Here is a 26,928-nt window from a genome sequence, read left to right as displayed (position 1 = left end):
AACGGAGGCAGTGATGGCCACCAAACTGGATGGCTTTAAAAGAGAATTAGAAAATTCACGGGAGAACAAGACTACCAATGGCTACTAGCCACAAGGGCTACACTCTTGTCTCTGCTGTTCAGAATCACAGGTGAGAAGAATCCTGTTGTGCTCATGTCTGGCCTGCAAGCTTCCCACAAAAATCTGGTTGGCTACTAAGAGAACAGGATGGTGGATTCGATGGGCCATTGGCCTGATCGCACAGAATTGTCTTCTGTCCTTACTGCCCCATTAGTCTCCATTTTGGCCATACCAACATTGAAGCTCTGATCTCAGGTCTTCCTCCAGTACTGGAGAAGGGGAATCTCAATGCCGGAGCATCTGATTTACATGCAGGAGGTTCCAGTTCCAATCCCCAACATCTCTAGGTACAGCTGGAAGTACCTGAAACCCTAGAGAGCACCTGTCAGTCACTGTGGACAATACTGAGTTAGCTGAACCAGCAACTTCCTTTTGTCTCTATGAGAGGGAGATCCAGTCAGCCCTATGATCCCTAGAACATCCTCCCAGGAGTCTTTGGTCAACCTTGAAAACAAAACAGTTTGCCTAGGCAAAGAAATTGATATTTGGGTAGGAAAAATAAGACTTACTCGTGCCTACAAAGCTGCGCAGACATAGTGCGTCCGCTGGGTGCCCACCAAATCACCCAGATTGTTTTGCCAGGCCTTGTTAACAGGCCTTTGAAACCTTTGTGCCACAAAGACTGTGGCAGCAGCAGCAGTGTGGCTGTGAGGCATATCAGTGTCAGCAAGCCAGCGGTTTTGGGAGGATTGTGTCTCTTTGAGCAGCCAGCGGAAGGCTGCTGCCAGGGAGATGGGACGCGTCGCCAGCCCCAGGGGTCACTCCTGATTGAATCCCTAAGCCAGGTTAAGTACCTCCAAAGCTGTGTGAGCACTTAGCGCAGGCCAACCTAGACGTCCTAATTAGCTTTGAGCGAGGAGCCAAATGGAAGCCAGCGGCGAGTTCAGCCTCTGTCAAAACAGGCGCCGATGCATTAACTTTTAAGAGAGAGGGAGAAAACAAAAATGGTCTCATTTGAGCCAATTTGACAAACTGTACAGTACAATCCTTTTCTTTTCTCTTTGTCCGTAAATTACAGTGTAAGAGAGAGGCGCACTTCTCTCTCCTTTTTCCAGCAGGGGAGCTGCCTACTGTAGTGTCCTTGTTGGGTTGGTTATCAAATACAGTAGTTCTCAAGAAGAAGACGAAAGGCGGGGGATGAGGGCCTCTAAACCGGGTCATGTTTTCTCTCTCACTGTGGCAACCTTGAGTTAAGTGTGAACAGGGGATTATCCTCTGAAGAGCCAAATTGCTATAGTTTTATCATTAGAGCAAGTCCCTATTCTCCTGGTTTCCTCCTTCCCAATATATCAGCACCAGGCAGGCCTGTTACAAGAGGAGGGGTGCAATGAGGGGGGAACCTCTCCTTCCCCTCCTATTCAGAGCAAAGTGTGTGAGTTGAAGTAATGGGAAATGGATATTCTCAGAGCTCAAGTCAATCAATCATGATGGCATGTTCTGCAGGGGGAAAGAACATACAAGGGAATAACTGTTTGAGCAAAGCATCATTTTTGTCCTATAGGGATCCACTAATTTATTTGAGGTGGGTTTTTTTTATTAGCAATTATAAGCCACCATGATTATGTCTTAATTCAGAAACTTGACAAACTGCCTGCATTTATAACCATCCCAGAATTTCCAGGATGCCTCCCCTTCCTACTTCTGCTATATAATTTAGTAGTAAATACACTAAGATTCTGGTTGGTCCCATTCCATACATTTAAAGCACCCAAAGAATCAAGGAAACTAGTTGGTTAAGGGCGCTGGGAATTATAGTGCAGTGGGTGGAACTGCAGTTCCCAGGATATTTTAGGGGAAGCAGAGTGTGGATGATACTGAATATTGTGACATTTCAGTTTAGGTGCTACAGGAATTTTCAAGCAGAATTTTCCAGTTTGACGTCAAATGATATATTTCAAGTTCATTTCCCCCAATGTGACAGCATGTATATTAAAGTGGTATCTATTCCTAATGTATGTTTTCCCCTTGTGCAGTAAAGAAACTGGTCAGCAGTTAATCAGGGTAAGATGATGGCATTGCTAATGTGACAACACCCACATAATAGTTTGAGAGGGAGAGATGAACGCTCACCCCCCACTCCTGATACCAAGCTGAGAATAAAGTTGGTTGAGAAGTGTTTGACTATTCATCCAACTTGTTTGCTATGGACAGTTTGGGTCAGATCCAGACTTTGTCGTATTTGGAATAGTCCCACTGAAATAAATGGGATTTAAGTTTATTGTGACTAAGTCCCATAGATTGCTCAAAGCAATTAGTGTAATACTAAATCATAATTTGGCTCTAGAGGAGCACGCCTCTCTCCTCCTCCTTTGAGAGCCAGTGTGGTGTAGTGGTTAAGAGCAGTGGACTCGTAATCTGGTGAACCGGGTTCGCGTCCCCGCTCCTCCACATGCAGCTGCTGTGTGACCTTGGGCCAGTCACACTTCTCTGAAGTCTCTCAGCCCCACTCACCTCACAGAGTGTTTGTTGTGGGGGAGGAAGGGAAAGGAGAATGTTAGCCGCTTTGAGACTCCTTAGGGCAGTGATAAAGTGGGATATCAAATCCAAACTCTTCTTCTTCTTCTTCTTGATGAACAGCCTGCAGGGAGGTTCATTATCACATAACCATGGTTACTTGTTATGTTTGAACTTGGTCAAAATATGATTTGTGTTAACTATGGTTTGGGGCAGGCATGGGGACTCAGGGCAGTCAAGATGTTGCTGGAATACATATCCCATCATCCTTGAACACTGGCTCTACTGGCTGGAGCTGATGAGAGTTGGAGTCTAACATCTGGAGGGCCCATATTCCCTACTTTTAGTTTTGGCAAGCAAGCAAACTTCAAACGGTGGTTAATGATCCTGGCTCCCCCACCCCCAAAATGTACTGCTAGCCCCATTTCTGTGCTCTAATCTGTAGTAAAATAACTGCAGTCCTCAGTTTGGTCACAGCAGATAACCATGGATAGTTAAAAATGGAAACGAACACTTCTGATACTTTCCTCTTTGTCTCACTAGATGCTCGTGCATGTAACAAAAAGCCAGGAATGGGGAACTTTCAGTCTTCCCGAAGATGACTTACATCTTCCCTGGCCACTAGCTCTTCTGGCCGGGCTGATGGGGGTTTGAGATGGGCAAAATCGGAAAGACCAAAGTCTCTGTAGGTCTGACCATAATCCTTTAATACAGTTATGGTGAATCTTTGTTCTAAAACCACAATCCCCATCAGCCTCTGGATGTGTGGCTGAAGTCCAGGGATGATGGGAGTTGTAATTCAGCACCATCATTCAGCACCAAAGGTTCCCTACAGCTGCATTAAACCGTAGTTTGGCGCTGCATGCAAACCAGGCCTGTCTGTCAAATCAGCTATTGAATGATACCTTTCCTCGCTGATTGTAAAGAGGGCAGTGAGTCGCTTAATAAAGATTACCATCCATGGAAAAACGATATCTGGGTTGCAATTTCTATATGCTGATCAGATGTTGCCAGTTTGCCTTCTACAGACCTGCCTGCTCAGAATTTCATGAGGAAGCTGGTATATGCCTCTTCTTTTATTAAAAATTGATTATTAAATATAAATGCACAATCTGCATCTTAAGCCTATTCCTTTATATATTTATTAAATCTGTGTAGCGCCCTTCATCTGTAGACCACAAGGCAGCTCACAACATAAAAATACAAAAAACCCCCACCCACACAAAATACATAAAAACAAACCAACCAATAACCTTCCTTTGTAGAGTTTAAAGGCCCCAAAAGGTTTAATCATCCAAAGACCTGGTTATAGAGAAACCTTTTCATCTGGTGCTTAAAAATCGGTAATGTAGGAGCCAGGTGAGCTGCTCTGGAGAGAGTGTTCCACAAATGGGGAGCCACCGCAGAAAAGGCTCGCTCTCATGTTGCCACCCTCCGGACATCTCATGGATGATGACTGCAGGGTCTGGGTTGGTTCATATGGGGAGAGGTGGTCCTTGAGGTGAACCCAGGACACCATCCACATACAGTGGTACCTCGGGTTAAGTACTTAATTCGTTCCGGAGGTCTGTTCTTAACCTGAAACTGTTCTTAACCCGAAGCACCACTTTAGCTAATGGGGCCTCCTGCTGCTGTCGCGCCGCCGGAGCCCGATTTCTGTTCTCATCCTGAAGCAAAGTTCTTAACCTGAAGCGCTATTTATGGGTTAGCGGAGTCTGTAACCTGAAGCGTCTGTAACCCGAGGTACCACTGTACTCAGTTTCTGGATAATTGCTGTCTGAGATAGGCTATAGGGACAGAAGAAAGATGGGTGCACCATAGGGGTGAAATCTCTCTCAAACCACTATTTAAAAAGCAGAGAGTTGAGATTTGCGTTGCTTGCTTGTAGTTTGACCTCTGAACTACCAAGCCTCACAGCTTTCTAGTTACCTTGATTACCTTTATCTGATTTGATGAAGAGTTGTTGCTCCTGGGGTGGGGCTGACCCCGCTGGTGCCGAGTGCGAGCTATGTGGAAGCAGATGAGCCTTTGTTCCAGCCGGTCTGGCCAAGTCATCTGAATGTTTATTTCGACTAAATTTGATTGCACACACTGGTACAGGAGGGCTCTTTAGGTTTTGTTCACCGCTGTGTTTTAAATTGGAGGAAGAGAAAAGATTGAATGCTTGTCTCAAATCAAGGCACCGAGGTGCCCCAAAGTGACTGCTGAGATAATGACCCCAAATTAGCCAGATACTATACACACAAACACTAAAACTTCCTAAATGATGGGGAAAGAAGGAGGGGGCGAGGGACTCAGAGGGGAGAAGCAGCTTATTATACCCTTAGCATTAATGAACATTTCACTTGCGGCAAGAAACACAGAGAGCACACTGGCTTCCTGGTACATCTCTAAAGTTATTAATTTTGCTACTGGTGTCATTTTCCATTTACAAAACAATGAAGCAAAGGATTTAATTATGCAGGCTTAAAAATAGAAGACGGTGTATTTTGCAGGCCCAGGGATTCAAGACATGCATACAAACAAAGGCAACTGTCTGTGGGTTTTGCATCAAGGGCTGTGGCAGCAGCACAGGAAGGGAAAGCAGCAGCCCAGGTGAAATTAGCCGCTCTTTCCCCATAAATCTCTGGGAAATTCAAACAGCCATTAATGTTTGTAGACATTTTAAGCGATGATTTCATAATCGCGCCAATCTATCTGTGGCTTTGCTATAGATGAGGGTCGTTTGGTTTAATGTACGTTTCAGTCTTCATTGCCTTTTAACTAGTTTTTAATCAGTAATTATTGCCGAGCTGGAATGGTATGCGCAGTCCTTCCTGCCCGCTTCCCCGGAAGAGTGCCAGTCAATATGTCATGTCAATTAGCCCGCGGTGCGTGGGCTGGCAGGAAGCGCCGGATCTCTCACTAGCAGAGGGCAGCTGGATAACTAGCCTGTCTGTCTGATCAACCTGGGGGAGTGCGGTGGGGAATCTCCCCCTCCCTCCACTCACATTTGCAATTTCCCCCCAGGCATCTCAGGGCAGGAAAGGCCAGGACAGCTAAGTTGTGCAAATTAAAGGAATGCCGGTGCCTTTGGGTTTGCTTGCAACCAAAGCAAATAAGAAAGTGAACCAAGATTCCCATTTCAGTTAAGATAAGTTAGTTTTGGTGATAATTTGTGCTGCTTCCCAGTGCACTTGTGTATTCACTATTCTGATAGATGCTTGGACTGTTCTGTGGTCCAGCTTGTTACCACATCAAATACATGCACATAAATATCCATGTTACCCTCCTCCTGGTTATGTCACAAGCTTGCCCTCTTATATTTTAGTTGTGTGCCATAATTTTCTCACATTGCCCTTCTTTGGGATTAGTTTTTTTCTTGTTTATTTTACCCCTGTGTCCTGCTGCTGTACCTTGTGTTACCTTTCTGATTGGCTTGCTCTTAGAAAATGCTGTATCGCTGTATTACTGTTTCCCCAAAGCACATTTTTCCTCGAGTACTGTTGTGTTTTAATGCAAGATTTCACCAATTAAATAAGTCCACTCCCTCATCTCGTGGAACAGTTTCCTAAGCATGGGAATGCAAGGTAGTATTCCACAGTCTGGGAATACAAGGTAGGGAACTTAAAGATGGAGGGAAATTTGATTCAGTGCTCATTTAAAGGTGGCTGTACCTAATTCACAGTTCCCAAAACAATTTGTGAACCAAAAATGTTGCCATCTTCCAAAATTTGCAGTTTTCTGAAATTTGCAATGCAGTTTGCCAATCAAGTAATGTGTATAAATTCACACTGAAACACTGGTGAATTTTCAGGAAGATTTATTTATTTTTTTACATTTTAAAAAATAAATAAATGTGGAGAACTGAACTAAGACAGGAAAAAGGAGAAACTGAGAGAAACCAAAACTGGCAGATTCACCCATCACTAATGGTGATACAATATAGTCTTTTTAGCTGTGGCACCAACATGCTGAAACTTGCTCTTCCAATAGACTCATGTTACCCCCTACTTAATCAGATTTTAGATTTCAAGTGAAGACTTAATTTCAGACAGCATCTTGGGATCTACTAAGTGCATGACTCTGGATTTAATGGTGGGTGCTTTAGAATGTTTTTCTGTTTTCTGTTTTTTATTGATTTATGCTCCTGGAGATGTTCAGAGTGCATTTTAAGTAAGCAGAGAGTGTCCTTGTACATCAGGGATTAGGGGATTAGATCAAATAATTCTGTATCCAGGAGTGAGCCTCAACACCCCTTTTTGCTAAAAATTAACCAGTGCTTTATCCTCCCATAACAATTGTAGTTTGATGAGTGTGCTGCGTACCCTTCTAAATACATCCTTAGCCCTAAACGGTAGTTCACAGTTCTTTGGTACAGTATAGAGGAAATCACTCCTAGACTGCTGGAAGTCTATCATCTAAATATAATTGGGGATCTGAGGTGACCTGCAAAAGTGAGTTTGGTCTATCTCATCTGTCCAACAATCTATCTGCTACATTGTTCTGGTTGTTGTTGGATAATGCGGCTTTATCATAAAAGAATACCCAAATACTTAGGCTGTATAGTAATAAAGGGCTGAGATTTTTTTCCTTTTTCCCCTGGATAGATAGGTGACACGTATTAATGGGTATAATTGTTCAAGGATGAGAATGATAGCTCATTACTGAAAAGCAGATGTTGCACCAAGTTGAGTTATGCATCATGAAAGCAAAGAGTTGACGGGACAAATGGAGAAGGGAAGCAACATTTCTCCAGAGCATCGATATAGGCTGTGTGTGGCAAGGATTTATTATGCTACTATGCATTTCTGCCTCCCCAGAAACTTGTGATATTGGGGTATAGCTTTCACCCACCTTATGGGGTTGCTGCAAGGTTTATTGTGATGATGTACACATGAGGTGTCTCATATGGAGTCAGGCTGCAGGACCATCCTGTCCAACGCTGTCTATTCTGACCAGCATCAACTCTCCCAAGGTTTTTGGCAGAGGTAGATCTTTTCCCAGCCTTCTGTCGGAGATTCTTTTCACTTCATCCTTTAAGTGACAGTGCAGAGTGCCTTGCACCGATATAGCTACAGTCAGGTAGTGATGGCTGCTGACTTGGATGGCTTTCAAATAGGGTTAAACACATTAATGGTGGGTAAGGCTAGCTATGGCTATTAGCCATGCTGGCTATGTTCATCATCATCATCATCATCATCATCATCATCATCATCATTTATTATTTATACCCCACCCATCTGGCTGGGCTTCCCCTGCCACTCTGGGCGGCTTCCAGCAAAATATTAAAATACAGTAATGCATCAAACATTAAAAGCTTCCCTAAACAGGGCTGCCTTCAGATGTCTTCTAAGAGTCTGGTAGTTGTTTTTCTCTTTGACATCTGCTGGGAGGGCGTTCCACAGGGTGGGTGCCACTACCGAGAAGGCCCTCTGCCTGGTTCCCTGTAACTTCGCTTCTCACAGTAAGGGAACCGCCAGAAGGCCCTCGGCGCTGGACCTCAGTGTTTGGGCTGAATGATGGGGGTGGAGATGCTCCTTCAGAAATACTGGACCAAAGTCATGCCACTGTTGGAGTTCTGAACGCTATCTGAATACCACTTGCTGCGAATTGTAGATGGGAAGAGTGCTGTTGTGCTCAGTTCCTGCTTTTGGTATAAGAAATTTATTAAAGTTTCACAAATTATATAAACAAACACAACAATACAAACAAACACACATACGAGAAAAAACAAGTATAATTTCAAATCCTTATTTTCTTAAAACTTACTTCCCCGACCTCCTCATACCTTCCCTTTCTGCATTCCAATTTCAAATATTCAGTTCAGCAAATCCTCGCCCTTACTTTTATGTAATTATTAACCTTTCTTTTCTTTTAACTTAATCCTTACAGCTGTAATCCACTTAATTTCTAAAGCCGCATCATTCTAACACACATTAATTTTGCAATGTTTCTTAAGATAGTTCTTAAATTTCTTCCAATCTTCTTCCACCGTCTCTTTTCCCTGGTCTCAGATTCTGCCAGTCATTTCTGCCAGTCCCATATAGTCTATCACCTGCTTTTGGGTTTCCCATTGGAGCATCCAGTTGGCTGCAGAGAGAACAGGATGCTGAACTGGGCGGGCTTCTGACCTGATCCAGCAGCGCTCTTTCTATATTCTTGTAACTTTTCGTTCCAATGCACACTGGGCTGGGCTGACATGTGGCTGAATTTTAAGATGGCTCGGGTCCAATAGTGTAATAATAGGGGGTGCTTGTGAAAATATCATTTTTTAAATAAAAAAGATGGCTCACGTCTCTTCTTCAGTATCAGTGCACAGCAAACTAGCAGGTATTGTTTCGCTCTGTGTGTCCACAGTGGTTTCCCATGAACTCAGATGGAAACCAGGATGGGGACAAAAAAGAACCTCCCTTCCCCAGCTCCGTCCTATTTAGAGCTCTAAGGGGATACCTCCTCGACGGGAAGATTTGAGAAGTCTCTTGTCAAAAGGCCCTCTTGTGTCTTGCCTATTCTTGTCGGTGGGCCCACAGCAGAAGGTCTCTGAATTAGAGCTGGTGGGGTCCCATATACATTTTCCATAATGGCCAGGGTGATGTTAACATCGCTATTGCCCTTGCATCAGGGCTGCTTCCTGCTATTCTCTTCTCACTGAACATGTTACCAATGACACCAAGGACTACCTCACCTATGATCCTATCAGTTCTTAGCCCTTTCCTGGTTCTCCCACTGGCAGTGGGGATTTCCCCACCAGTCCTAGGTCCATCTTACTTATCCCTCTCTCTGTGTCATCCTCGCCCCCCTACCATGTACTAATAGTTGTCGGAGCCAAGATTCTCACACAGCTGTTACCCTTAGCCACTGTGGAACACCAGAAAGATAGTGGGTATATTGCATCTACATTTAAGGGGCTTTATTTAGGTGATTTACTGTTTCATTCCACCCCGCCCCCCGAATTAAGAGAACGTCCTTATGGTGCTATTGCCACAATATCCTGGAAACAAAGTCTGTGTGGATCTGACACAAACAGCTTTGCTACATAAAAAGGGATCTGTTTACATCACTGTGTCTGTCAACACAAGAGGAGAGTTTTCCTTCTGGCCTTTGCAGATGGCTTCCCTTTCACAGAGTCGCAAATTTACAAGATGCCATGGATATACACCATGCTTTTAAAAAAGCAAATTAGCAGCTGCCTCTGTGACTTGGATTGGCAAACAAAAGGGCTGTTTTGCAAAGGGAGAAAAACGAGGTCCAAAATACCTTCCACATTACAGAAACACTGAAGGGCAGGGGGTGGGAATCCAACCATTTATTTACCATTCATTTACCATTTTGACACACTGATTTCCAACCATAATTAATATCATCATTGAATATTTTAAGATACAGTTGATAGGTTCTTCATTTTATTGTGTACTGGATGCTTGGTGGTTGGCACCTGTCAGTCTCAGGAGATAACAGAAAAGGGCACCTTTCAGGGTGAATTCAAATGGTTGGAGAGCCACTCCTGGAGGGTGTCGATTGTGTACTACTGGACATGAATAGGTGGCGTGTAACAAGTTTTGGAACAGAATTAGAAATGATGGCAAGAGCATGAGTAGGCCTTGCGCCTTGTCCTTCCAGGTGAGGGAATCCATTTTTTATTCTTGTCAATTTGGCGCCTCAGCCTTCATTCCTACTCAGAAAGTCAGTATGTTTTCAAAAATGTGTGTGGCCTAATGGGATCTGTGGCTGTGTTCCTTTTTGTTCTATCTGTATAACTGAATGTGAGACAGTTTGTGAGCTGTTGTGAGAAGTTATTGGATCTGCTGCTGTGTCATCTCTGTGAACTGTGGCTGCATATGTGGCCAAGAGACTGAACTACAAGCAGAGAAATCTCACCCACCACCACAAAGTGACCAGGTGGCTTAGGCAAGTCGTTTTGGCTACACCTTGGTGCCCCGTCTCCCTTGTTAAGTTGATGACACCAGCCTACTTTCCAGGGTTGCTGTAAGGATTCTAACAAGATTATGCTTGAAAGCTCCATTTAACGGCTAGATATTTGTTGATAGAACATGAGACTCTTAGGGTTGTGGGTTTGAGTCTTACGATGGGTAAAAGATTCCTGCATTGAAGGGGGTGGATTAGATGGTCCCTTCCAACTCTACAATTCTATTATATATCTATGATTAATACAAATCCCCATTCAGCCAGGAAGTTGCTTGGTGCCTTTGGGCAAGGAGCCTCAGCCTGAGATGTCTTTCAGGGTGGGCAGGTGTAAAATCTTCTGCCTCATAGCGGCTGTGGTAACAAGAGTCTGCTAAAGGTTATAAAAAGCTTCAGAGAGCTGTTTGGATCTCCTCACTGCAGATCCTTTGTAGTCCAGGCAAGATAAAGGGCATGCCTGGGTTGCTCTGGATCTTTTGTGGCCATGGGTCTCTTTGTGGGGGTCTTTTCTAATGCTGAGGGCCTCAGGCTCCCCCCACCCCACCTCTGGATTGTGTGTTTGTTGAATAGCCAATTCTGACTGTTTTATGAGCATAGATGACAGCATGACAAAGCATCTGTAAGTGGATTCATGGCATGATATCAAAGGGGGTCTGTCTAGCCCAGCAGCTGTTGCTGGTAAAAAAAGGGGGGGGGGGAACCAAACAAAGCCAGGACCTCTTGGAAACAGCCCTTTTGCTTTCTTTCACTAAAAAGCTAAAATAAGGGCTTCCCTTTCAACAGTGGCTGCCTGAGAACTTGCCTCTTAGAGTTCACATTTTTCACACAAGATTGTAAAAGGTTTTGTTTCTCCACCAGTAAACTAATGCAGGAAATGGGGTCAAGTGTCAGGAAACAATTGGGGGACCCCTTGACTCAGTGGGGGCCCTGTATTCAACAACGCTGGAGGTAAAGAGTCTGGGAATAACCCCCTTTCTGTACTTTTTAAAAATGAGAGTGAATCCTTGTGCATCATATGACATGTTAAATGATACAGATAGCTAGATATATTAAGTGAGCCAAAACACCTGGTTTTCCTTGTGGCACTTTAGAATATGGGACTGTACAATGAAAACATAAGAAAACTCCTGGAGGAGAGGTTTCTATGCTGCCTCCGTTTTCAAAGGCAGTATATTATGCCACTAGTAGAAGCCGGGGAGCCACAATGTGGGGTGGACTATTTCCATCATGCAGGTGGGCATCTCTCAGCGGTCGTACCTAGATCACAGAATGCCCTCCCACCCCATAAAGATGCTTCCAGGATTTCTGCCAGGTTCCACCTCTTGTTGCATTTAGGCCGGCAGTTAGGACTTGTTGCTGCCGCTGTTCCAGCAAGCTTTAAATCTCTGAAGATTGCTCTGTAAAATTGGCACCGCTATCCGTGTTTCATTGTTTGGTTGTTTTATGTTAGAATTACTGATTTTTGATGTCTGACTCTTCTATTGTTTTGATTAAGTCATAAGCTGCTTTGAATGCAACATACCAAAGTGTTAAGTGTTTGTGTGTGTGTGTGTGTGTGTGTGTGTGTGTGTGTGTGTGAGTGTGAGTGTAATAGAATGAATTAGATTTTTGAAATAAACAAGGAAGTGGTAGCGAGGCCAGTGGCATAACAACAACAACAACTATAATTATTATAATTTTTTTATTTATACCTCGCCCATCTGGCCAGGTTTCTCCAGTCACTCTAGACGGCTTACAGCATATACTGAAACATAATAAAACATCAAACATTAAAAATTTCCTGATCCAGGGCTGCCTTCAGATGTCTTCTAAAAGTTATACAGTTCTTTATCTCCTTGACATCTGAAGGGAGGGTGTTCCACAGGGAGGGTGCCACTACTGAGAAGGCCCTCTGCCTAGTTCCCTGTAAATAATAAGGCATGATCTTCCTCAGGACAGAATATGACTCACCTGTGGTTCCCAACTAGGGATGTAATAAGGCTTCTTTTTCTGCTCTGCTCTGCACTTGTCACATGCAGCACTGTTTCCATTATGCTGCAGGTCATCTTCCGCCAAAAACTAGGTTGTTTGTCTTGCACACCACTGTGGCAAAATTACATAACTTATGTAGATTTCCAATTAATTAATTGATTGATTAAATTTATATACCACCCTATACCTGCAGGTTTCTCTTAATTCCATAGATTATGCAATTACATCACCATTACATTATCCCACTTTCATTTCAGAGGAAAGGAAACCCAGTTGCAGATGTGTTTGTTTGTGTGGGGTGTTAATCAATTTGCGGATTCAAAACAACAACAGTGTATACTGATCGTATTCACTGGATCAATTTCCATTCCAGATATGGGATGAATAAGGAAACCCTGGCACATTCTGCTCCCATTTTCATTGGAATTCTCTGACATCCCTACTCCCAACGCAGCAATCTTAAGGTTGCTGCTGGGTGTCAGGTGCTTCCAATGCACTGGGGAACCCCAGGGACCAGCTGCTTAGCAACATTGACTCTCACACTTGCTTCTGCAACTGGCTCCTAGGGGGGCGGCATTTGTGTCCAGCTCCTCACCCTCCTCTTGTCGTGGCATGGTGTTGGGTGCTTGGAGGGCTTAGACCTCCGAATTTGTTTTGGGGATAAACATCACCTTTACTAATCAATAGCCACTGTTATCCTAGCTGGGAGAGCACCATCTTTTAGGCAGCCCAATCCCATGCATGTTTAAGCAGCAGCTGTTAGGGATACGGAAGGAGTTGGATTCAGTTCACATTTAAAGCCCTCCCAGACATTTTTTTAAATTCACATTCACGATGTTTTGTGCTCATGCTGGTATCGGGGCAGTTAAATACAACCCCACTTTCACTCCTGTTTGCTCTTGCAAAAGTTTCAGGGTAGGCATATAGCTTTGTTTCCAATCGGTGCATGTCCCATAGCTTCCTGCTGAAATCCTATAATTTTTCATATCAGAAATGTTCTGGGGAGCTGTGTGTATGTGTGCTATAGCACTTTTGTTGCACTATAAAAAAGCAGAATGTGTGGACACTACCACTGCACCATTACTGTGTAACTGACATGTTGCAGAATATAACCGCCCCCCAAAAACTTTTCTGGAGGGGCTCAAGCATGTAAAGTGGGAATGCACCCACATCTGTCAATTCAAAATTCTTGGCTACCCTGATCTGATAGTTTAGAATAAAAGCTAATTCCCTAGAGGAAGTGGAAGAGATGATTCACTTTGATCAAGTTTGTTTACCATGCTTATAGGAGTCAATTCTTGGTTGGACCATTACAGAAGGCAGTTATTTGATCTTCTCCATATGTGTGAGGGTTGTGTGTGTGGTGGGGGGAGGAGTAGAATAGAAAAATTTCTATTTTTGAAAGAAAGAAAAAGGAAGATCCTTAGGGTAATAATCAGTCTGAATTACAGCTTTCAAAATTAATGCCATGCAGGGGTGGCAAGTATAATGTGTGCATTTTTAATCGGAGCACCCCCCCCCCCGTCGGTAATCAATATGCTGTATAACGAATGAGCTTTAATAAGCACACTCTGTTTTATTATTCTTATTAATAATAAGGAGGCCCTTGAAAATATCCATGAAAGGAGGCACTTAAGTTGATAATTAATAAATGCTGGTTTTGGTTTCCGCTGCTAAACAGCTTCCATGAGTGGGCTTGATAGCGGCTAGATCTTCATTCCAGCAGCAGAGGGAGGAGGCTGAAAGTGTGTGTGTGTGTGTGAGAGAGAGAGAGAGAGAGAGAGAGAGAGAGAGAGCGCACGCGAGAGAGAGCTGCAGATTAATAAGCAACTATAGCAGAAACTGCTTAACACAATGCAGATATTTTGCTCTCCAGTAAGGAACGTGAGGCAAGGTGGTGAGCTCAGCAAAAGTTCAGCTATGGTGGAAATTGCAGAAATTGCACCATCTTGGCTGGGTTGGGTCATTTCCCTACCTAAAAAGAAAACTTTTTCAAAGTAGCCTTCATTTGTTCCTCCTACAGCATCTCTCTCTGGATGGAAACTGTATACTTTTATGACAGACAGAATCAGCAACTTGTACAGTGGTACAGTGGTACCTCGCAAGACGAATGCCTCGCAAGACGGAAAACCCGCAAGACGAAAGGGTTTTCTGTTTTGGAGGCGCTTCGCAAGACGAATTTCCCTATGGGCTTGCTTCGCAAGAAGAAAGCCCATAGGGAAATCTCCGGGGACCTCTTTTAAATGCTGGTGGTGGGGAGCAAAGCCTTTCCCCCCCTCCGGCCTTCAGAAGAGGTCCAGGAAGGCCGGCGGGGGCCGAAAGGCTTTGCTCCCCACCGCCAGCATTTTAAAAGCAGTCCGGGATAGCAGGGAAGCGCTTCCCGCTATCGCGGACGGCTTTTGAAGGCAGGCGGGGGGGAGCAAAGACTTTCGCCCCCCGTCCGCTTTCAGAAGAGGTCTTTGCTCCCCCCTGCCTGCCTTCCCGGGAGAGCGGAGAAAGGCAGCACGTTTCTCCGCTGTCCCGGACGGCTTTGGAAGGCAGGCGGTGGGGAGCAAAGACTTTTGCCCCCCGCCCGCCTTCAGAAGAGGTCCAGGACCTCTTCTGACGGCGGGCGGGGAGCAAAAGTCTTTGTCCCCCCTGCCTGCCTTCCCAGGGGCTTTTACATCGCCCCGGACAGCGGAGAAGTCCTCCGCTGTCCCGGGCGATTTTAAAATGCCGCCCGCCAGCATTTTAAGATCGCCCCGGACAGCGGAGAAGTCCTCCGCTGTCCCGGGGTTTTTTAAAATGCTGGGGGTGGGAAGAAAAGCCCTTGTCCCCCCCCAGCCTTCCGAAGAGGTCGGGGGACAGACTGTCCCCGGACCTGGTCTGAAGGCGGTTTCCATAGGAACGCATTAATTGATTTTCAATGCATTCCTATGGGAAACCGTGCATCGCAAGACGAAAAACTCGCAAGAAGAAAAAACTTGCGGAACGAATTAATTTCGTCTTGTGAGGCACCACTGTACCTTGGGTTAAAAACACCTCGGCTTACAAACACCTCGGGTTACAAACACTTCGGGTTACAGACTCCGCTAACCCAGAAGTACAGTGGTACCTCGGGTTAAGAACTTAATTCGTTCTGGAGATCCGTTCTTAACCTGAAATGTTCTTAACCTGAGGTACCATCTTAGCTAATGGGGCTTCCTGCTGCTGCTGCACCGCTGCTGTGCGATTTCTGTTCTCATCCTGAAGCAAAGTTCTTAACCCGAGGTACTATTTCTGGGCTAGCGGAGTCTGTAACCTGAAGCGTCTGTAACCTGAGGTACCACTGTAGTACCTCGGGTTAAGACCTTAATTATAATAATAAGCAGAAGGCCAGGCCCCTGGCTCTAAGACAGACTGGGGAGCACGACGTAGAGAGATGGGTTTAGTTATGGTGCCTGACCAGCTGTAGTCTTGGCTTATATCCCTGCAGAAGGGAAAGCAGCAACAGATTAGTGTATGAGGGCAACCTGAGGTATTGGTGCCCAAAGCAGTAGTGTTTGAAGGAATTTGGGGGTGCACACGTTGGACAGGGACGCCCAGAAACCTAGGTGGGACATGGAATGAGGCCAGCATTTTGTGCTGACCTCCCCAGTGCCAAAGGGATGTACTCAATGGGTCACAAACACGCAAAAATGGCCTGCCTCCTACTTCGGACTGGATTTGTGGCACGACTGTAAACAAATAATCAACAAGAACAAAATAGGTTGGCCACCACTGGACTATGGATAGGCTTTCAAACAGTGTTGTCTTTAACTATGAGGCTGCTGGCCTCTGTACATGAATTGTGGAGGGAATGGTAAGGGCCATCAATGTGATCCAGAAGCCCCAGCCCCTGACTCTGCTACATTTTGGGCAATCCCAGTGGCAGCTCCAGACAGGGCTGGGAATGCTCCCTGCCTAAAGTCCTGGAGAGCCCCTGCCTGTCAGTGCAGACACTACTGAGGTGGATGGACCATGTTCTGATTCAGTATAGAGCAGCTTCCTAGGTTCCCAAGTTCCTCCTCCACCACACCTGAGGGCAGCAGCTAGTTTAGGGGGCCAGGACAGGCCACGCGGCAGACACAGCTCTTGTTCCGCGTGGGGCTGCCACTGCAGCTGTCCCCCAGCCTCTGCCCCCTGCAGTGGTTGCCTCTCTGTGCCTAACAGTTTGACCAGCCCTCATAGCTGCATAATTGTGCAGTTTGTTCTGCTTCCACAGTGCAGCTTCTTAAAGACTGGGGCAGGTGGGTTCAGGACTGAAATGTAGGAATTGTAGGTGAGACGGAAGGACATTGAGTTGGGAAATGAGTTGTAGGAAAAAGAAAGGCGGGAGTCAACAAATGGATAGCAGAGTGCGTGCTCTGCGTGCAGACAGAACCAAGGTCAATCACCAGTTTAAAAAACCTCAGGTGATGGGGGGCGGTGTGCTGGCTGATCTATCCATCCCCTCCTACCATGAGATCTAGAAACTTGCTTTGATTGGAGACAGGCATTTGTTTTGGGGGTTTTTTTGTTTTGTTTTCCTGAAAGAGTTCATGAAGGACATCATAGAGGCATGACCACCCAAAGGGCAATATGTCACAAACCTGTAGAAGCTTCTCATCAGAGGCCTCAGGTACACCACAGGAAATGGCTTCTTTTTCATACCACCTCTGACTCACTGAAAACTAGTTAGCTGGTCTAGAAAACTAGTTAGCTGTGCCTTTGGGCACAGAGCACCCATTCATGGATTTTTAAATAGAACAAAAGGTGCACCCCCCCCAACCCTCTTCATAGAATTGCCTTTGAACAGCCTTTGAATAATTTTGGATCTTATTTTACTCTTGTGACAAGCTCCACCCCACAGCTCTTAGCAAAAAGCAACTTCCCTCTCCCTCCCACAATTCTGCCCACCCCCAATGCACCCATCTGCAGCTCAGGTTACATAGTAAGAACAGTTCAAACAGCATTTTAAAACCCATTGTAATCTACCACCATTGTTTATGGCATGAAGAAAAGGTCCTAAATTGCATTTCTAGGACTTGCTTTCTTCATCAAGGGTAGTAATTTGACAAGGAGAGGAAATTTTGGCTTCTTTCACAAGGCGTGGCCTGGGATTCTGATTTAAATTTTTGAGAAGCTGCAAGGGGAACAGAGAACTTATTTCTGATCATTTAGGGAGTGGGTAGCTGTGTGGGGAGTGTCTGCAATAATAAAAATAAAAATCCGTTTGTTGACACCAAAGGCGCACGAGCATATTTTTAGCTGAGATATAGGAGGCCGTTGGGCATTTTGCAAGCGCATAACCCAACAAGTAACACACTCATAATTCACTAATGTTTGCTGAATGACAGGGTTAAGTGGCTGCTATTCCCGGCCTCCCACCACACTAATGTATTCCAGACCTGCTCTCCTTCTCCTGGATGGAAGTCAAATTGTTGCCTGCCTGCCTTGATACAGCAGCAGCCTTCCACCGCGAATAAGCCCCACTTCCTAAATGATTTTCATTTGTTTTTCTAATCTAATTTTTCCCTCGGTACCTCACTAATCATCAGTCCCATTAAGGCTTTGATGGGTTGACTGCTTTCCAGAGACGAGGCCATCCCGCAGTCAGCAGGGCGCTGACCTTCAACCGCAGCAGCCCCAAGTCCATCTTCTCTTGTTAAGCAACCTGAGTTCTGAGCTCTCTCTTTCAGCAATGGAAGAAGTGCCCTTAGAGGGGGCAGAGACCCTTGTGGAGTCTCCACCGTCCCCATTTCCTTTTCCTACCTTGTCGCCATCTAAGATGAAACTAGAAGCTAGATTGTTTCCTTTTTTAAAATGTGAAGTTCCAGCTCATCTGAAAGGTTAGGTATCTTATAACTTTCAATCTTTGATTCATTGAGGGGTTTCTGTTAGGGGTGTGTAGAGATGAATGGAACTGTCACTTTTCAGTTCTTCATTCTTCTGATCTTAAATTCAGTTCCCAACATTCCTGTCACAATTTGTGATTAAAAAATAGTAATACAGTGGTACCTCGCAAGACGAATGCCTCGCAAGACAGAAAACTCGCAAAACGAAAGGGTTTTTGGTTTTTTTAGTTGCTTTGCAAGACGATTTTCCCTATGGGCTTGCTTCGCAAGACGGAAACGTCTTGCAAGTTTGTTTCCTTTTTCTTAAAACCGTTAATACAGTTGCGACTTGACTTCGAGGAGCAACTCATAGCACGCGGTGTGGTAGCCTTTTTTGAGGTTTTTGAAGACTTTGGTGATTTTTGAAGCTTTTCTAAAACTTTTCCGACACCGTGCTTCGCAAGACGAAAAAACTCGCAGAACGAATTAATTTCGTCTTGCGAGGCACCACTGTACAAGATTCTAATGAAAATTCACCAGAATTTTAGGGTGTGAATTTCTACTAATAAACACATTTTGGTATGCAGTTTCCCCTTATTTATTTTTTTGCAAAGAAGTTTCTCCTGATATAATGCAATTTTCTATGCTACTGTCATTTATTGGCTAGCACACTGTATATGCTGCCTCCGAAGGATCGGTGGTATATTTTGGGCTGTGCCTAGATATGTCACTGTCACTAGAGCACCCATTCCCAACTAGCTGGTTCATCATCTATGATTCCTGGACAGGGATAGCTTTGCCATCTAATCCATGCATTGGTAACCTCACATCTAGATTACTGTAATGCACTATGCATGGGACTACCCTTGTGCCGGATTTGGTTGCTGTAAAATGCAGCTTTCAAGATACTCAGTGGGGCACCCAGTTTGCTTATATTAAAGGTAAAGGTACCCCTGCCTGTACGGGCCAGTCTTGACAGACTCTAGGGTTGTGCGCTCATCTCACTCTATAGGCCGGGAGCCAGCGCTGTCCGCAGACACTTCCGGGTCACGTGGCCAGCGTGACGAAGCTGCTCTGGCAAGCCAGAGCCGCACACGGAAACACCGTTTACCTTCCCGCCAGTAAGCGGTCCCTATTTATCTACTTGCACTTAAGATAATAATAATAATAAATTTTATTTATATCCTGCCCTCCCCAGCCAAAGCCGGGCTCAGGGCGGCTAACAACAATAAAACCGTACAAAAGTACAGAACAAACAACACTCTAAAATCATTCATTATAAAATTAAAATTTTAAATTAAAGAGTGCTTTCGAACTGCTAGGTTGGCAGGCGCTGGGACCGAGCAGCGGGAGCGCACCCCGCCGCAGGGATTCGAACCGCCAACCATGCGATTGGCAAGTCCTACGTGCTGAGGTTTTACCCACAGCGCCACCCGCGTCCCTTTTATTTGCTTATATTACATCAGTGTTAAGAGGCAGATTAACTACTGAGACAAGCAAAAAGTTTGGTTGTTGATATGGAAAGCCCAAAGCCACTTGAAAGCAGGGCACCTAGCAGTTCACTTCCCCAGTACAGACCAAGCTGAGCAGTAAGATCTTCTGAGGAAAGTCTGCTGGTCATTCTGCAGCTAATGGATTCTCGCTTGGTAACAACACAAAAGTGGGCCTTCTCAGTGGTGGCACCCACCTTTGGAATGGCTCTCCCTTCAGCATTTGAGAGGCTGAGATTGGGAATCAGCTTTAAAGCCTCTTAAAGACGTGTGTGTGTTTCTGTACTACTCAGTTTTATCTATGGTGTATTCATTTTTATTCTCTTTTTCTAAGCAGTGTATTATATTTGATTTTTTATTATATTTTATGCAGTGCTATTTTTCTAGAAAAAGAGGTGCTGGAACTCACCATGAACCAGTATACCAGTTTCTGGGTATCACAAGTGGGGAGAGACAGTACAGGTGTGCTCAGATCCTGTTTGCCTGCTTCCCAAAGGCATCTGCTTGGCCACTGTGATGCTGCTGGTATAAATGAGGGCATTTGGTCTGATCCAGCTGCAGGGCTCTCCTTACAGCACTTCTGCCCTCACCTGGCTCCCCACACCTGTTGCATCATTCCCTCTTGATTTTAGCCCTAGGAATTAATTGCCCCAAGGAGCCACCAGCTGTTATCTTCATGGTGTAGATAACAGTAAGTCAGATGGGAAAGAGCTCCCCATCCCAGTAAAAAAAAATACCCCTACCCTTGTGGTGAATGCAAAGTGGTAGTGATGTTCTGCCTGAATTGGGGGCTGAAGCAAACCTTTGTAGACTAATTTCTGATATCACTCTGGATAGAGTCATACTGCATCCCCCCCAATACAAAATTAGAAATACATTGAAGCCTAGTCTGGCAAAGAACTATATGCTATCAGGTCCTTGTGCCTCTTCAGGCAGCTCTAATATTCTTTGTAAAAGAAAAGAGTGATAAGCTTTTTTGAATCAAGGAACCTAGAGATGCAGAAGGCTGGTTTTTAATAATTAGTACCATGGTGCAGCTCCCAAGAGAACAAAGCCATGCCAGCCTTTCTCAACACCCTCAATTTAAAATAGCCAGTGAATGAAATAAAAAATAGTCATTTAAAATATGGAAAGCCCCAGTTTCCAAGGCAATTGCATCCGACAGGCAGTTAAACACCTCTTGTTAGCCAAAACCATAATGGTCCAGTTGATGCTAGTTGGTGGTGGCTTGATAAATGGTTTGATGCTTTAGTTTTTAAGAGTCCCGGTGACTCTTTTTGCAAGCGCCCACCTGGCGGGGACTGTGGAAAAATAATCCATGAATCCCTGGGAGCTATGATGTCACACACATCCTTCTGAAGTCTTTCTTGAAACTTTGCCTTTCAGAGTTCTGATGCACAGGAGACAAGCATGATTAAAAGAATGGGGCATCTAGTTATCAAGAAAAGAACCTTCATGCCAGGTAGGTTTATGTCTCCTCCCTAGCAGATGTGGAAATGCGTAGAACACCTTGTCCGCTGTAACAGAGTAATTAAGAAATGATGATTGACTAACCAGAGCATATGGGCACCTTTTTGAGATGAATGCAGGTAAGGGAAGTGGAAAAATAGACATTAATAGCTAGGTGTCAAGCGATTGATGCAAATGACACATCATACAACACTGTTCAAAACAGATTTTTTATTATTTTTTTCTGAGACAAACACATTGATTTTCTGGACCACAGTAGAGGATGGAAACCTTTCACAAACTTATTTATTTGAAAATACAAATATAAAATTATACTTTCCACATCTGTGATGTGAGAGACCCCCATCCATGTAGTATATTTTTACAACAGGGCTTCGGAAAGCCATACACAGAGACCTGAAAGATGCTTGATATATATAGATACACGTATATATATATATGTATGTATATATATATTTATATATGTATATAAAAAGTCACTACCAAAGTTCGCATCAGTTCATACTAAAATATAAAAGGAAGGGGCTAGGCCTGGCCACTGTGTCATTGTTGATTAAGTACATTTAGAACCACCTGAAAATGCTGAGACTTTGCATTGGATTTACTGATGGAATTCAAAACGTACAACATATACAGTGAGATTATTTTGCTATCACTAGAATTCAATTGACACTCACATCCCACACATGTGTGGTGGTGTTGGCATATGTACAAACACAGGTTATTCTATAGCACGGGTGACTTCTTTTTCTGTTTGTTTGTTTTTGTCTGAAACAAAATTATATTAAGACAATACATTCTGATTGTTTGGTAACTGGCAAACAGATCACTTTGATTTTGAATTCCTTTTATTTTTTGGTAATTTTTTTATTACAGTATTAAAGTATTGCTTAGCTTGCAGAATCTCATGTAGTGCTTGCACACAGTGAGAAAATGGATTGGAATTAGATTCTGCGCACTTTATGAAACTCTACAGTGTATTGATGCAGATTTTTTGGGAATCTGCCAGTGTGTCTAAGGCCCCCTGTCACTCAAAACATAGTTAGACTAGCTTCGGTTTGCTCTTCCAACCATTTTGCTTTTCAGAAAAAAACCCAAAACAAAACAAAAAGGAAACCTTTCAAAACAAATACACCCAAGAGTAAAAAATAAGTAGTTAGTATTTTTTTTGTAAACAATTTCATATGCAATATATATATTACACAACCATGGCTGACCTTCAAGAAAAAAATGTAGGAAAACTATATTGCTTTAGTTTTGTTTTATGTTGCATTGAATTAGATGGCAAATGAAACAGGGTGGTTTGGTGGCTGGAGTCCCTAGCCCTCATTCACACTCAAGATTGAAAGAACCGTACAGGGTTAATAGCTGGGTGATGGAGAAGAGAAAATTAAAAAAAGTCTGTACACCTTTCAGGTCATTATTATTTACCAACAATTACCCAATGATTCAACTAGCCTAGCAAGATGTGTAACATTCATCAGCTTGTGTATATACTGCTGTACAAGGGGAAAAAAATTACAGCAACAGAGCCATGCTACCTTAAAGTCCAAGCTACAAATTCAAATTAAAATGAACATTATGTAGAATAGGAAACAAAAAAGGGACAGGTTGCTCTTCATTTTAATCAAGTTAAGATTGGATGGGCTGCGTTTTGTTTCCCCTCTCCACACCTTCGGTGGGAGGAGAAACAGGCAATGTGAATTAAAAACTCCCAATATCCCGTGAGTGAAATTCTGGCCCTCTATTCAAGTCAGTAGCAAAAAAGGAAAGTATGCCAGGATTTCATGCCAAGCTCTTTCCAAACTTTTAGATCAATTTTGACATCCAAACGCCACGGAAACAAGCAGAGAATTTCTCATAGAGTTTCCTGGCCTCTGGTTTTTCACAAGATTGTTTTAAAAATTAACTTTTAACTTGAGGCACAAAGCAGCATTTTCCAATGCTTTCTCCATGGAGGTGTGTAAAGAATCCACCACAGTACTTGAGTGGTGCTTTTCAATCCCTGTTTACACCATTCTGCTCCTGCCTTTTGGTTTTTGCTAACTCCAAGGCATTGTTTGGAAGGGGAAGTTTGGAACAAAATGATGAGATGCTGAAGATGGGGCTTTTTGCCTGCTCACCTTGACTAAAATAATGACGCAGCTGAGCCTTCTGTGCTAAAATTAATTGTTTTCAAAAACAAACAAACGAACCCAACTCCTCTGAAACAGATTTCTAGATGAGTGAGGGAACTAAAATGAACCTTAGCCTAGGAAGCCACTTCAGAAACATACCAGGTTCCACACAAGTTGTGCTATGGGCCACTGGGGCTTTTCAAAAGGTATAGAAACATCTAAAACATATTCACACAGGTTATCAATTTTTTTCTTCTGAGCATTCTTTTTTAAAAAAATATTTTTTCTCTTAGTAAAATCATTTTATTATACCATGCCTCCCTCTTTTTTTATTTTAAAAAATAAATTAAAAAAATCCAGTTTTGCATATCTAGCGTTAGCATTTAAGGTAGTATGGCACACCCTCTTTATAAAAGTCAAAGGGTGGGGGAATCTATAAAATGCCGCAGTGGTTTTGCTAGCATTTTTTTCCTTCTTCTTCTTCTTTTTTTTTTTAACATTGTGAGACCTTTGGTTAGTTGAAACCACATGAGATCAGCAGAAAGAAAAAACACAAAAAGAAAATTTAAGTTTTAAAAAAAACACCTGCCCAAAATTATTAGCATTTCGTTTTGTCTTAAATAAGAGAAAGTTCTATCCTTACTGGTCCTAAATCTGAATAACTACATCTATGTATTTAACCTTAATTACGATACAACTACCAATATGTACTAGAAGAGGAAGAAAGAGAAGAAAAGAGAAGGGGTTGGGGTTTGTCACTACACTAGCATCAGGACAGCACTCTTACAAGATAGTCATTTTTATACATTATTAACATACAACAATGATCAAATAATCTGCTATGAGGTGACAGGGAATGAATGACGAGGAGGAACACATGGTAGTATACAGTACAGGCACACGCTCCCGGGAACTCCTCACAGGAAAGCTCCATTGAAATGAATGGGAGCTGCGCAGAGCTCCTGGGAGGGAGAACTCTACATCATTTGAAAGGAGCCTTCAGAGAAGTCGTCCCTGATAGGTGGTACTCTGATGTCATCTACATTGATTAAAGAGTAATAAAAAAAAAATTCCCTGACTTTTTTTTTTACACACTTGACTCTCAGGGAATTTGGTTTGCAGTTAATTACTTTTCTTTCTTTATTATTATTAATAGTATTATTATTATTTAGTGTACTACTTGATCAAGTCTCCATTTTAAAAAGCGTCCAGCATTCTGGCTTTTAAACCTGGTTGTTTTGAAATAAGAAAATAATAATAATAATAGTACAACCAAAGACATTACACAACCAACCAACAAACAAAAAACAACCCAAAACCAACAACAAACAAAGAAACCCATGTTTTTTGTTGTTTAAAAACAAGACCCTCCCCCGTCCTTACAGTTAGCATTATGGTGCCTCGGTGAGTGTTCAAAGATGCTTTGCTCTAACTTGTCTATTGAACAACTATGTTAGCCTACTTGTTAGTAAAGTTTTACAAAAATAGGAGCGCAGCAGCTTTTTTTTCTCTTAACAAATGTCGCATTCAGTGTCTTATTCTGGCTGTACCTAGAGTACCAAATTTATAAACGTAACAATTTAAAAAAATATTAATAAACCTTGTCAATATTAATGTTAAAAAAAAGAATATATCCACACTATAGTTATGCTTGTAATATCACCTACTGTGTTGTACTTCGAGTTGCTGTTGCTGGCCTATTTGACCCATATTTAAAAAATTAAATTAAAAAATATCCTTCATAAGACTCCTCCCCAGCAGAGGACCATATATATAACAGCCAAACATTAAACATGTGCAAATTGGAAATTGTCAGTTTTTCCCTACCAGTCACAGTGCAATGATGTTTTTTATACATTATTTTTTTTCAAATCTGTTTTCATCTACAATAAATTAAATCTTCTCTTGCGTCTAGGGTGATAAACTTGTAGCACTGAGGTATTCAGAACAATATTTTCTTTTTTTTAAAAAAACAACTTTGCTTTCCCTAATTTGTTAATATAGGAAAGAATGGATGAGGTGAGAAGATGCAAGGCTTAATTTGCACCCCCTGCCCACAGCGTGGGAGCTTCCAAGTGGACTCGCTTGGCCAGAGAGCTATAGAAGGCGTCAGGGTGGCTGAAATGGATGGACAGTCAGTCAGGTGATCTAAAGAATGGTTAAAAAAAGTGTGCTTGGATTTTTAAATACCGTCTTAAATATTATATTTGTAGCTTTTTCAATCTTGGGAAAAGCAGTTTTTTTCCTCCTTCTTAACTTAAAAATGTAACTAGACTGTTACTTTATAAGCTGTGCACAGATGTCTAGTTAATATGCTGGTATGACGCTAGTACAGTTATAAGGTCTAACACCTACAGAGCAAGCTAAACAGTGTTGATCTAACTGCTATGGGCCAGCTCTGGCAGTCGATCTCAAACGTTTAAAAATGTCAGGGTGCGACCCACTGGGAGCTTTGCCGTTCCATGTGCTGGCGAGATGAATGGGAGCCAGGAAGGGCAGTTCCCTGCCCTTGGGCCTCTTCTCTACACGCCAAAGCACTTGCAGAAGAGAAGCTTCCAGCAGATCGGGGCCCCCTAATCTTTGTCTTTTTCTTCCGTTCAGTACAGAAACTGCCTTAGTCTGACTCCATCACAAAAATATTAAGCATTTCTCTTTTTTAATAGTTTATATGTAAGTTAATGGAATTGTATTTACAGTATTATTATTTTTTCAGAAATCACAATTTCAAAAAACCTTATATCGCCTCTTTTTCAACAACAAAAAAATGCACTTATAGAAAAAGGACGCACAAAAAACTTTGTGGTCCTTGCCTTATTGCCGAAAATAGATATAATTAGGTTAACTAATACAAAGAACTGCTAGAGATCTTGTTACTGAGCCAGCCTCCCATTCCCTATACAGCATAAATAGAATATGTCCGCTCACTTGTCTTGCTTGCTCTACTTCTAAATTCAGTGTGTGCTAAATTCCACCTGAAAAAAGTTTTTTTAGCTTCAGAATTGGTACCAGTCAACTGAGAATCGTGTTACCACTTCAGCTTCTTTTAAGCGACAAAAGTACATAAAACAAAATAAAGGGGTGGGAGGTTATTAAAAAGCAAAGCCCCCCCTCCAAAAAAATCCTCGTAATATATAAACAGTTATATTATGGTTAGGCTTTTTCTAAATACACAAAGTAGTAGGTCTACGTGACTACAAGCCTATGTCAAAATACTACAAAAGAGTGATTAAAATAGATTTCAAAGGGGAAAAAACATCAAGAAAAATAATAAAATGAACAAAATGGATTATATATATATACACATATTCTTTTCTTTAAAAAGCTGTTGTTCTATATAGTACAGCAGGTTTGTGAGATGATAGAGATTGTGGACAACCCAAGTCCGCTGAATGCCACCTCCAGTTTGTGTGGGTTATTGGTGATGATGCAATGCTCAAAGTCTGATTGATGATGTATCACCTAAACATGGAACCATTCAGAAACTTCGCCCTGTCTTGCCTGGACATCCAGATATACTCTACAGAGCGTTTTTGGAGAAGGAAAAAAAGAGAGAGAGTGTGTGAATAGATAAAAACAACAACAATTACA

General features: G+C 42.9%; 2 protein-coding genes across 46 annotated transcripts in view; one reads left to right on the top strand and one right to left on the bottom strand.

Annotated features, from left to right (window-relative positions):
• The window catches only part of LOC308574891 (uncharacterized protein), a 67,520-nt gene that overhangs the window by 19,895 nt on the left and 20,697 nt on the right, over positions 1–26,928 (top strand). For 5 of the 12 annotated variants that reach the window (XR_014002598.1, XR_014002599.1, XR_014002601.1 and 2 more), the window contains exons 2-3: positions 21,140–21,215; positions 25,345–25,483. Coding sequence is in view for 2 of the 12 variants with exons in the window: in XM_081173249.1 (XP_081029375.1) it covers positions 21,140–21,215 (76 nt within the window). In the remaining 10 variants the exon portion in view is untranslated. Of the gene's footprint in view, positions 1–21,139; positions 21,216–25,344; positions 26,445–26,928 lie in introns of those variants that run through there. The other 7 variants (XR_014002604.1, XR_014002605.1, XR_014002606.1 and 4 more) reach the window with 2 other exon arrangements.
• The window catches only part of MSI2 (musashi RNA binding protein 2), a 430,429-nt gene continuing 424,919 nt past the window's right edge, over positions 21,419–26,928 (bottom strand). For all 34 annotated transcript variants that reach the window (XM_081173058.1, XM_081173057.1, XM_081173063.1 and 31 more), the window contains one exon: positions 21,419–26,857. Coding sequence is in view for 4 of the 34 variants with exons in the window: in XM_081173073.1 (XP_081029199.1) it covers positions 26,796–26,857 (62 nt within the window). In the remaining 30 variants the exon portion in view is untranslated. The remainder of the gene's footprint in view (positions 26,858–26,928) is intronic.

Source organism: Podarcis bocagei, assembly GCF_964188305.1.
Source record: "Podarcis bocagei genome assembly, chromosome: 15".
Classification (NCBI taxonomy): domain Eukaryota; kingdom Metazoa; phylum Chordata; class Lepidosauria; order Squamata; family Lacertidae; genus Podarcis; species Podarcis bocagei.
The sequence above is the reverse complement of the archived record's forward strand: the minus strand, read 5'-3'. Positions and strand labels throughout refer to the sequence as shown.